This window comes from Parasteatoda tepidariorum, chromosome 9 (genome assembly GCF_982258835.1).
Source record: "Parasteatoda tepidariorum strain Cologne lab strain chromosome 9, Ptep-v5.0, whole genome shotgun sequence".
Classification (NCBI taxonomy): Eukaryota; Metazoa; Arthropoda; class Arachnida; order Araneae; family Theridiidae; genus Parasteatoda; species Parasteatoda tepidariorum.
In genome coordinates, this window is record NC_141763.1 from 24772934 (window position 1) to 24785944 (window position 13011).

Consider the following 13011-nt stretch of genomic DNA (forward strand, 5'->3'; position numbering starts at 1 on the left):
GCAGTGTACTAATAGTATAACAAAACAAAACTTAGTAGTGTTGTTGCGTACTATGGATAAAATCCTTGAAACATTTCACTTTCAAAGAAATGACCTTTGAACAATCGTGAGGTAAAATTTTCTACAGGGAAGAAAAAAATTATTTTAGAAGCTTGAACATTATTTATAACCTACTTCAATATTAAAAAAAATCATTCCAAGCAAAAAATCTAAGTTCAAAATAATGCCTCTTATTTATTGACTGTTCATCACTGCTTAATATGTTATCATCCTCATTTGCATAAGAACTGGGCACCTGAGGCTTTGCGGCTCTTTTCCCATTCATCTTGAAAATAAAAGAGAAAAATAGGCATGGTAACAGTTAAAGATACAGCGCGATAAATGGAGCGTTTAAAATTTTATAAACGAATATATATTTAAATATTAAGAAAACTAGTGGTAGTTATAGATCACTTTCCTTGGAGAAAAAAGCGAAAAGGAAATATTCTTTCAGCCAATATTTTATGTCAAAATCTAATTAGTTATTTTTAGTTACATCATATAAATCTTTATTTAAATATTAATCGTGAAAAGTTTTATTATAGCCTTCTTCAGATGGCGTTTTATTCATAACATTAAAGCCGGAGAACAAAGTTGTTTACTATTGGTCGAAATCTCTGATGGGCAATTTTACAACAACTTCACCAATAGTTGAAGTCCTGTTTAAGGTGAATTCAGCCCAGTTTAACGATTATCAGGAAACAAGCTTCTCATTAAGTTTCAGACAAGGTATGTACTCTTTCCCTTTACATAATCCTGTATTTTAGAGATTTAAAATTCCCTATGAATCTTCATAAAGAGTAAAAAGCGTTTTTTCGAGTCACTCATAAATTTGCAACTCCTGAGAATTATATATATTCAACATAAAAAGCTTCTACTAATCTTTTTATGTTACTTCTTTGCTATAAAACAACTCCTAATTAATTATTCTAATGGAAACGCTTTCTCATGCTTTTAACCCTTTGAAGGTTATGAACGAGTTCAGTTCGCAATTGAATCGTGCCTCATGATGCGCGCAGACGAGTTCCGCTCGGGAGCAAGATTTTGACCGTAATGGTTAGTAACGAGCACTACTCGCGTAGTGAAATTTTTTCCCAATGAGCGCTGACGAGCTGAACTCGTTCGCCATTATTATTCTGCATTGAATATGTTAAAAACGAAAAGTACGTAAAAACTGTTATTTATATACTACGAATACTTTAAGAAACTTTTAAAACGCGTGAGGCGAGTTATCTACCGCATCCAGAGATGCCAACTTGTTCCGCTTTGTAAAATAGTATTTCCTAGTGATAGCGAAAGTCAAGTTACTTTCAGTTTAGTATTTTTCCTTTTAAGTAATTTTCTCACCAGTAAATTTCAAAAACTATAAGTAACATTTAAAATGCAACGTTATAGCAACAATCTACTGGTTACTCTAATAAAAAGTAGGCGTAACTGTCCGTCTCCAACGAAATTTACTATTACAATTCCAGAAGACGAAGCAGTTGGCATCGCCACAGAAGGGTGACATTTTCGGAAGAACGGAGGTGGAAAACAGATGCCACTTTCGACTACTGTTTGCACGTAATACTGCGCGAAAACTGCTCATTTCCCTGACCGTCAAAGGGTTAACAAGCCACACCCTGTTCTTAAATTTATTTTTGGCTCAAGTATGCATAATTAAAAGTAAAGACTTTTTTACTTTTACTCTTTGAATCGCTTGACCTAGTTAATAAACCAATAGTAATTTGTAAAATTTCACTCTTTTCCCTAGATCGAGACATTTTTGGATTTTCCCTGCCAGAAAGACTGAACGTTGATAGAGTAAACTTTACTTTTCGCTTGTCACTCAACAAAGAATGATCAAATAAGAATTATTTTGCTTTCATTAGAATTCTGTGTCTGTTTTCCTACTCGGTCCGACTGCATCATTTTACAAGCCGAGCAGGATTATAAAACCTGCTGGAAACGGGCATAGGATATGAATAAATAATCTTTCTCTTGTCAAAATATAATTCAAAAATAAAATTACAATTGGCTGAATCATGAAATTGATGCTGAATTGGCATTGGTGTCTGAATGCTGAACTGATATTGCTCTTGAAACAGATAACACTCGTGAAACATATTATCCCTTCTAATCCTGAAAAGAAAAAAATCCGAAATATCTCTATCTAGGAAAAAGAGGGAAATCTTAGAAATTACTATTGGGTTATTAACAAGGTCGAGCGACTCCCAGAGATGCCAACTGCTCCGGACACTACAAAATAATTAAAACTACGGTAAATAAGGACAAAGTAAATTTTGCAAACATTTGACAATTTTTGCGTGCTTTTTTAATCGGATTGCATGACATAAATATTATACAGTGGTTAATTATATAAGCCTACAAATTATTTAGAAATAGTGGTGGATAAAAATCCACTAAAATTAATTTACTACGCCAAGAATCACAATTAATAAACTACTACTTTAAAATATATATTTGCTGTCCGGAGCAAGCTGGCATCTCCGGACTCCCACAAAGAGTAAAAGGAAAAATTTCTTTACTTTTAATTATGCATACTTGAGCCAGAAATAGATTTAAGAGCAGGACGTGGCTTTTTAAGATGTAAAAAGTTTTAATTTTAAAGTGATGACTTCCATCGTAGTGCAAAGAGTTAAAGCATGAAGTTTGTTTGCCAATGAATATATATATATATATATATATATATATATATATATATATATATATATATATATATATATATATATATATATATATATATATATATATATATATATATATATATATATATATATATATATATATATATATATATATATATATATATATTAGCTGTAACGAATCAAGCAAGCTACATTAAAGAAACTGTTCTTTTTTATTAAAACATATTTATTTGGCAAGCACACACAAACTAAGCAAAATTAAATTAAAATACCCATAACGGTTTGGTAAAAACCTTGCAAAATATATGAAAAAAACCGTGACGGCTAAGTATGAACCAAAAATTCAAAACAAAAACTATTCTCATTAAAATCAAGAGATTTTGATGCGACATTCTTTAAATTTTAAATTTCTGCTTCTATTTTAATTATTTTATTTCCTCTATGTAAAACATATGACCATCAAATGACCATACAGTTCTAAGGCTAAGCAAACAACATGTGTTGTAAATTTTTATGATTTTAAAATTCTAATTATTTTTGCAATATACTACCAGTCTACAAAAAATAGATTTGTGGGCAGTTTTGCATTCTCTTTTGAAATAATTTCTTGTACAATTTCTTCTACTGTTGCCTATTTATTTTCTTATTAAAATATACTTAACTTTCAGAATGTGGTGGAGTTTTCACTAAACCTACGGGAATACTAAAGAGTCCATATTACCCAGCAGACTATCCAGCTCTAGCAGAATGTATATACGAAATTCGTACGAGTCCTGGACATATAATCAATATTACATTTAACAATATGGTGATAGAACGTGAGACCCGATGTGAATATGACTATTTAAAGGTAAAGTAGTTTCTTGTCCGTTAACACAGGGGCTCTGCCCCTGCTAGCTTCGCTCACCAACTCCTATAATCACCATAATCATTTTTGTCTGTGTGTTTTGTCAATAACATACTATTCAACTGGAAATAAAAATGCGTTTTAATTCAAACTGAATTCAATTCAAGTGTATTAAAATGAAAGATCCCAAAATGTTTTTTTTATTGGATTAACGCATATTTGGTTTCACAGATTTAGTTCCTGATTCTATTGATCTAAATTTGGAATCAAGTCATTTGGCTGGACATCAATAAAACGTCATCTAATATATTTTTCAAAAAATTCCCATTTAATATTTGGTTACTTAAGAAACTTGTTTTTAGACAGAGTGATTAGTTAGAAATAGTGCAAAAATGGTTATTCCCAATTATGTCTACAATTTGTACTCGTTATTTTAATTGCCTGTGTAGACTTGAAAATAATTTTACACAAGTTTTTGATCAAGGTAAATATAAATTATGTATCTTATGTATTAAGATTGAAAAAATTAGATTTACATAAGTTTATCAAAAGTAATCATAAAATTTTCCTTAATAAGGTACTGCCGGTTGGATCCTAAAATGGCCCACCCCGTGACGATTTTTTGAAATCTCGCCAAACACGTTTTTGAAATCTCGCCAAACTAGGTTTCCGGAAGATATTTCATGGAGATTATTTTGAACTCCCGATCACACCACCAAAATTCTTAAACCTGATTGGTTATTTGATATGTATACCTACGCTAAAGTTGGATTTCGTTAGAAAAGAGGTAAAAGGGTTTATTTTTTTGCTATTTATGCTTTGATCTCTTGATGTTAAAATCATCGTTATTTTTATCGTCAAGTTATTTTTATTCTATTAAAACACATTTTAATCAATATGTATTAATTTAAAATATTTCTTAATAATCAAAAAGCAACGTTGGTTTCAGTAATAATTGCCGATTTGGCGAGATTTCAAAAAGTCGCCTTGAGGTGGTTTATTCTACGATTTTACCAGTAGTGCCACAGTATTTGTAACAAAGAAATACTTTCTTCTAATTTTATGCCTTTAATTTGGAATACAAAGTTTGAAACGTAATGGAGGCAGAAGATATACTAAGAAAAGATTTATACTTCAGATAATGTATACTTCATGAAAATTAGGGATAAATAAATATTTTACTGGTGAACTGTAATATTTTTTATTGTTTTAAGCTGATGACAATCTACGAAATTTGATATTCCTGTGAGAAAATTAGATCGTATCATGCAATTTTATGGCTAATTTGAATGGGCCAACAGCAATTCAAATTTCTTTTATGCATTCATAACACGTTTCTATATTACATAGAGAAATTAATTACGTTGTATTTTTATTAAATAAAAACAAATGAAACTTTGCAATATTTTAATAAACAAAATTTCTCTGTTGCTTATTTGTAATTAAATATTTGTTACTTTTTTAAAAATTGGTTTTTAATAGTTCAAACACAAATAGCTTTTTTAAAACCCATTTATAACTCAGTTAATTTTCTACTGAAAAATAATATCTTGAATGATTTGTTTGTAAATTATGATAATAAAAGACAGAACCATTTACAATTTTTAATTTAGATTCAAGATGGTGAAGAGAAAAACAGCTCTGTTATCGCACTGTTTTGTGGAAATGTTGTGCCAAAGCCAGTAATATCTACAAACAATTACTTAAGATTGACTTTTAGAACTGATGGTGCTACTGAGTATCGAGGATTTTATGCAGCTTATACTGTTGTAGAAAATGGTGAGATCAAACAGTATTAATTACTTTTTTTTAACCACTCATGTAGAAGGGTTGGACAAAATTATATAACAGTTCTATACTAACTCTATGTGAACAATCTTTCTTTTAGCAACAAATGTTTTGTAATGGCAAAACTGCCAGCACAATTTGAAAAATCATGATTGAAGCTTTCAAAATTGGTGTCTTTTTACCCATTACAAAATAATACCTTGTTTGTGCTTCGAGCCCAATGGCATGATTGTGGTATTGTGAAGAACACTACTCAAAGGCTGCCTTTGCTTCCCTGATAAGCTTGTACCCATCCATATGAAGCTGGGTGGGTTTCAAGCGGTCATTGAAGATCGAACTTCAATCCTTCGCTATGAGAATTCAGTGCTTTTAACAAGTCAAGCATCGCGGCTCATAGATGGTTGGAAAGTAGTCGTAAAATTTTGATTACAAGAGCCGCTCTGCTTAAACTAAAATGTATTTAAAGAAGATAAATTATAAATCAATATTTCAATAATAAAAATAGAAATGAAGTGTGTGCACTTATTAAGAGTGTGTTATGAAATAAGGCTTACTCTACGATGACAAAAGTTTAAAAAGCAGTATCTGTCTTTTATTTTAGTCACAGTATGGTACACTGAATGCATATTTTCGTATTATACCAGGTTTCCAGGGTATAATTAAAATACGAATGGTTATTCTTAGCCATATAGAGAGATTAATTAAATTAAATAATATCTGAACTATAACAGAAATTGAAAAAAAAATAGAACATTGATTAACTGTACATAAATTTTATGTACTATATTATATATTTACTAAGAGAAATTTTTTTTTATTAAGAAATATTTTTACTAAGAGCAAAAAATTGTTCCTGGCAAAAATATTTCAAAATCAGTAGTAACAGTAACAAAATCAGTATACTAAAACGCTATTTCGTTGTTTTAACACATTTGATATCAGCTTCTCCACAGTTATTCTCGGTAACTACAATATCTCCTTAGAGGCTTTTGTTCCTTCAAGCGATCTTTTCAGAATTTTCCTACCTTTTCTAATTTTTATTTCATCTTTTTCTCGAGCACAACACTCTTCTGTAGGCCTTGGTTGTTTCAACCACCTGTTTTTACCACCATCTTGTATCTGCAGCGATACCCCTCTAATTTTTAGTTTAAAAACTTAAAAAAAAAACTTTTTAAAGTCATTCAACGATCCAATTAATGGTTCCAACTTTCTTCAATCGGCATCTGAGAAGTTTTTTGAAATTCAAAATTTTATCAGAGTTACCTTGCAAACTTCACCAAATATGGATCAGATATCTTAATTTATTGCGATCGCGAATAAAGATGTTCACATGTCCGATTTTCCAACAAAAATCTCTTGAGTAAATTTAGTGGGAAATTATGTTATTTTATATGAAAAACTATGTATCATAATTGTGGTATCTATTATTCGAAGAATTACATACATTAGTGAGTTTTTTTATGTGTAACTGCAACATCTTTGTCTATTCCCAGAACATAGCAAATGTTCCCTTGGAGATAACTTTCACTGTTCCAATACCACTTGCGTTCCAAAGAGTGAGGTTTGTGATGGAATAAAAAACTGCGAAAATGGCGCGGATGAATTTGGTTGCGGTAAGAAAATTTTATTTAATTGCATTGTTTTATAATACAACGAACAAACAATGAAGATTCCTAAATGAATCGACTTACTCCCAAGAAATTGATTTCTTTTATATTCAGCCGGAAAACACACTACTATATTCTTCGTAGACGCATTTTTCCCATTACTGCAAGTAAACGGCTAAGATTCTTTGTAGTGGTAGCATACCTGCCATATATGTCTCTTTCCAAAAATAATTTCCCAAGTCGTAGGGAAATGAGAATTGAAAAATTAAATATAAGCAAAACTACTTTTATTATTATTCTGATGGAGTTAAAAGATATAAGTTTACTATTATTATACATTTATGTAATTGTTAAAAACATTCTAATTTTTAAAAAAAAATTCCAGAAATAAAATATCAAGCTTGCTTAAAATCTTAAAAAGGGATAACTAATCATGGGCAAAAATCTATTAAAATTAGCAACTTTTTCTAGCTTATTTCCTTCAATTTGTTATTAAAAAACACACGTCTCTCTCTCTCTGTATGGAGTTTAGTTGGTAAGTATGAAACACCAAAAAGTCACGCAAAAACTGTTGCTCCCTCTGTTTTATACGATAATTAAAATGTGCGAAGAGGCCAGTCATATTGCCTTCCCTGTATTCTTACGCCTCATCAAAATTATTTATTACTCATAGAAAATCGTTTAATTCTTCCTTATATGGAAGTGAAGGATCTTAAAATAACTCCTCTTTCGAAATATAAATCTAATTATTATTCATTGGCATGTTTTCAATCTTGAAGTCCCAAAATAGAATATCTACACTTATCCTTTACCAAAGATATTTTATGAAAACGAAAGAGCTTTAATGCTTTTATTAATACAAAAGTATTTATAATTTTTGTATTACACATATATATATATATAAAGAGAGAGATACATACACATACCTGCCAACTCTTTCGGATTTTTCGGAAGATCTTAAATTTACAGTTAAACCGGTAGCCAGTTTTTATCCATTTAAACTCGATTCTTGTTTGAATACATTTATTTAAAATGATTTTGATTACCGTTATGTTTATTAATTTAAACACTACTAATCGTTTCGTCTTTCACTGAGTGAATTAATTATAATTGAAAATTCTGACAATGACAATTCAAATTTCGTTTTACTACCCCTAGGTTAAAGCTATTTTGAAGAGATTAAAAGTTGGTAGGTATGTGTGAGCCATGCCACCAACCTCATGATGTAAAGATACGACTCAAAAGGTTTAGAAAAGGTTCATGAAAAATATATATTCAGTTTTTTTGCTACATTGTTATCATAAAACATGTTTGCACATGTTCAAAATTATATTAACATAAACTCCAACATTTGAGTTTCTCGCAATAATTTTTTCTAGAGTTTGGAAACTGAAGCTACATTTTTCCTAACTAATGGAGTTATCAAATTTTATAAACATGACAATTGGTTTGTATGAATTTTTATATAACAGTTTAAATTACTTATACGCATAAATGAGATTCATTTAATTTTAATTCATAAAAAATGTTAATTCAATACTTTTATTGCCATGGAAAAAATATATATTTTCTGAAATTACGGAAATTTCGTAATACTTGAAGAGTATGTTTTTATAACAAACCGTTTTAGAATTGTTTAAATGTTTTAAAATTGTTTAAATGCGGACACATAACTGTGGTGGTATGTCTTCAAAGGATGATCCGAAAACATACCATCTCAGTTTTGATTCTCTACAGAGGGGATGGCTTCCCCTCTTTGGGAGCACTTTACGTTAGACCAGTTTCACGCGGACCTATTCCGCGCACCAGCTTTTCCAATGCTGGCGAATCAAAGCTGTCACCCACCCTCTCATTGACTACTGTCAATTATACTTGACTTCAGTGTTCTACCGGGAACCGTGTCCTTACAATCACTTTACTCCGGGACGTGATTTTTAAAAAGTTTACCACACATCAAAGAGTTTTATATTCTTCTTTTGCAAAATTCTTTTTAATATACAGTTTTTACTAAGTTGCACTGAATCATTTTGTAACAGGTATAGCTAAAATAGAAGGTGTAACTGCGGCACTCTCGAAGGAAATACAAAGATTGAAAAGTAAGCGCACTTCCTCCTGGGGTTGGAATGAGAATACGGCCAGGGCTCTCCTGGCCCTATTTTTATCTGGTGATGCTAAATTTGACGGGCAAAACCTTGAAGAAGAAGTAATGGCAAAACACTCAGAACTTAAAACATCTATTGCCTTATTAAAGTAAGTTTTAAGTATTTTTTATACTCTTTGAACTTATAATTTTTTTCAAATCATTTGAATATTTTGTTTCAAGTTTAAAATTAAAATAAACTTTAAAGTTGATGTTCTGTACTCCATTCCGAGTTAAGAAAAAAATCATCCGCGTCTGCGTATAGTTTTAGTTTGTTATCAAATTATACAGTATAATTTCGTTACAATTATGCTTTCAAAACAATATAAAAGCCTTAAAAAAGTTAAACATGTAAGACAGAAATTTAATTCCTGCCATCTTTTACAATATATAGCATAAAATTGTTAAATAAAGGTTGTAGTTTCGTAGTCTTATTGGAATCCTTGACATTGGGACACATTTCGATAAATAAGGGAGAACAGCCATTCTTTGAAATGAAACACATATATGATGTTGCAAGAGGATTTGATTTGATTGGATTATAAAAAATTGGTTTATAAAAGAAATCGATCATAAAAAATCTAATTGGTTTATAAAAAAAGTCGGCATTTAAACTGTTAAGTTGTTCTGTGTTAATGTTAGAATTCTCGTCTGCTCATACTCATATGTGGCAGTTATTTTAGCATCAGCCCCGCGAGGGGCTCTAACTAATTCATCTGAGTAGGAATGTATGATAAATCGCCGAAGCGCAATTCTATTGTGAAAATTTCTCGAAGCGAACGAATAGAGCATAAAGCAGACGAATCGTTTTATGGTTTCATTTTTCAAAATTAAAAGTGGTTCATTAAAACCTGAATAGGTTAAGATTTAAAAGTTGCAATTTTAGGGGTTTATATTATGATCAATAATAAGTGGGTTGGTCACCATGGCCCCTGAATGAGTTAATCTATATAAAAAAAACTGCAAAGGATTTGCAGAGAAATTAATTTTTAATAAATAATTTGTAAATTATATCTATTGTTATGAAGAGAAAAATAATTTCAAAAAATGATGTCTGGAAATTGTCGTATTAACACGTTCACGCCGGAAAAAGAGAAAATACTGGTAGAAGAACTATTTCAATATTAGGTAATATTCGGGAGGAGTTAATCTATTCTCAACAATAATAATTCACTGTAAGAAAATTTATCACGGCGAAGAAGCAATTCAATGTAAAAATTGCATCCGTTAAAAACAATTGGTAGTTATGGATTTTTATTACTCCCGGGAAAAAAATTAAAAAATGAAATTTATTTGTTACCAGTTTTTAGTCCGGTGAGGCCGCCCGATAAGACAATCTAGCGTGACCCACCGGTGGGTCACCCCGGCGTGAACGTGTTACGCCAAGGTGGCTAAGAGGATATAGCACCCGCCTAATGAGTTGAACCGGGTTCTAATCCCAGCGATGGCAGGTTGATACGAATTCCGCACCCGCCTCGCGCCAACAACAGTGCATCCCGGCGTGAACGTGTTTATCACAATGGGATATAATATTTTAATACAATTCAGATGTGCCAACTTTCTCCACTTTTTTGTTTTGTATGATTCTTTGTTTTGTAAAAATAAATTGAAGTTATTTTTCACACCCCTACACGTAAATGAGTCAAAAGTTCAAATAAAACACCACTTATTTTAACGTGGTGATGCTTTTGGCGAAATTACTAAAAATCTGAAAGCTTCAGTTTTTAATTGTCCATCACTCTGTAAAATATTTTACAAAAAGCGTACCAATTAGCATCCCTAACAATAAAAATATAAAATAATTAGAATGTACAAATTGACCTTCTTATTTCAGGAAGTCACTTTCAAATGAACAACTGAGTATGATCATCAATGGATTATTGGTAACATGTCACAACCCTCGTCATTTTTACGGACAGAATTTAATCAAACGTCTTAAGGAGCAAGTACAGATGCCAAGTAATTTCACACACCCAATAGCGTATTTAACTCTTTGCAATGCTAAGGAATCTTGGCCACTTAAAGCTATTGGAGACCTGAATAAAATTTTAAGTACCAATTCTAGCTATCCTTTCATTCGAGGTGGGTAAAAATTACTTAGGAATGAGTTACTATTTTTTTTTAAATTATTTTTGCTATTTATTAAACTATCCGCTACATGTTTTCAAACTACACACATAAAGCTAAATTGAAATTAGACCCAGCTTCTTTTTTATTAAAATTTCCAAAAAATAATCAATATTCGGAACTTCAATTTGGATGTTGCGTTTGATGCAAAAACACGAAAGTTAGCCCCATAATGCTTGGGCTTAAAATCTGTCTACAACTTTTTATGTCTGCACTGTGTACATGGCTGAAAGCCTATATATAGCAAGACCGAAAAGAGCAAAAACTGGTACGAAAGGCATTTCATTCTAACATGTTTTTCGATAAACATTACATTTCTGTAACTACCGAAATTTTTTACGATTTTAGCATATATATAGAACAGCTTCTTTCTTTATAGAAAAGTAGATATAACTGATTAATTAAAACAGAGAATAGTTTAACTCCTCCCGAAAACATGTTAAAATTGAAATGGGCTTACTACCAGCTTTTACCCTTTTCCGTCTCGCTTTCACCCATGACTGTGTAGTATTGTTTTTCATTGTCGAACTAGATCTGCATTATTTTGCCTAAATTCTTCCATCTTTGCTTATTTAATATATAAGTAAACATTTTTGTTTTATAAACTTCAAATATCAATTTTCTTTTTAATATGTGTGGTCCTAGGTAGATAGGAAAACAGGTAGGATGAATACTAGGAAGAGGCGGTCATTTATCAATGAAGTTTACCATGGCTTACAGCTCACACTTTCGCCAACCACAGTTCAGGCATGATATTTAGTCAGTAGCAGACTGATTATGAATAAGAAATCTCTAACCATGAGGCTGACCCTGATTTTTTCTCTCCATCAAATACAAATAATGGTCATTTCCATCAAAAAGTCCTCCATGGAAGCTAGTTTGTTTAAATGCCAATCCTAGAATTCCCATATTTCTGCGCTTATTTCGAAAGCTGCTGTGGTGTTAAACATTGGTACCCGAAAATCTTATGTAGGTTAGTTGGGAAATTTCGGTTGCAAAATACTCAAATATTGTGATTTCACTTACGTAAGCTTTGCCCAAAACAATTATTGCAGTATCGTGTTTACATCAAATGTTGCCCAGAATATATGAGCGGTGACATTGAGGAAAATGCTAATACTCGGAGTAATTTTTAATGGGAATTAGGTTATCATTAAAACTTACAAAAATTGAATGTGAGCCGCGATGGCTCAGGGGATAGAGCCTTCGCCTTCCAATGAGGTGAACCGGGTTGGAATCCCAGTCGATACGAATTCCGCATCCGGCTTGCACTGACCACAGTGCTGACGTTAAATATATTCAGTTTTAGACGGATCATGGGTTAGAGTCCCCTTGCCATCAGGCTAATCGAGGGAGGTTCTCGTGGTCTTCCTCTCCATATAACGCAAAAGCGGGTTAGTTCCATCAAAAAGTCCTCCACGAAGGCAATTTTCTTCCAATACTTGATCCAGAGGTTTCCTTGTCTTCTGGATTGGGTTCAAAATTACAAGGCTATGGAGTTGAACATTAGTAGTCGTAAGCCCAAAAATTGGGTAGGCTCTCTAATGAAGGTTTTAAAAAAATTGGATGTAAATTATTGTTTTAAAATAACATGCAAGTAATTCTCGTAATTAAAATTTAATTATAGTAAGTTAGATCATAAATGTTAACTAAAAGCCTCCCGAAATGCACATTAACTAATAAAATTTTATATCAAGTTATTTTTTATTTTTACTGTAACTAAAAGACCTGACTTTCTGGTGGTGTACAAGTTCGAAGAAGCGATACTGACTCAAGCTTCAATTGGCAACGTCAGTTGTTTGAAAGTGAAATAAA

General features: G+C 31.5%; 1 protein-coding gene across 2 annotated transcripts in view; it reads left to right on the forward strand.

The window, feature by feature from the left end:
• LOC122272859 (uncharacterized protein CG3556) overlaps positions 1 to 13011 on the forward strand; it is a 31131-nt gene that overhangs the window by 10147 nt on the left and 7973 nt on the right. For both annotated transcript variants that reach the window (XM_087151057.1, XM_087151058.1), the window contains exons 3-8: positions 585 to 768; positions 3356 to 3537; positions 5148 to 5313; positions 6816 to 6935; positions 8966 to 9179; positions 10904 to 11151. In XM_087151057.1, coding sequence (XP_087007183.1) covers positions 585 to 768; positions 3356 to 3537; positions 5148 to 5313; positions 6816 to 6935; positions 8966 to 9179; positions 10904 to 11151 — 1114 coding nt within the window. The remainder of the gene's footprint in view (positions 1 to 584; positions 769 to 3355; positions 3538 to 5147; positions 5314 to 6815; positions 6936 to 8965; positions 9180 to 10903; positions 11152 to 13011) is intronic.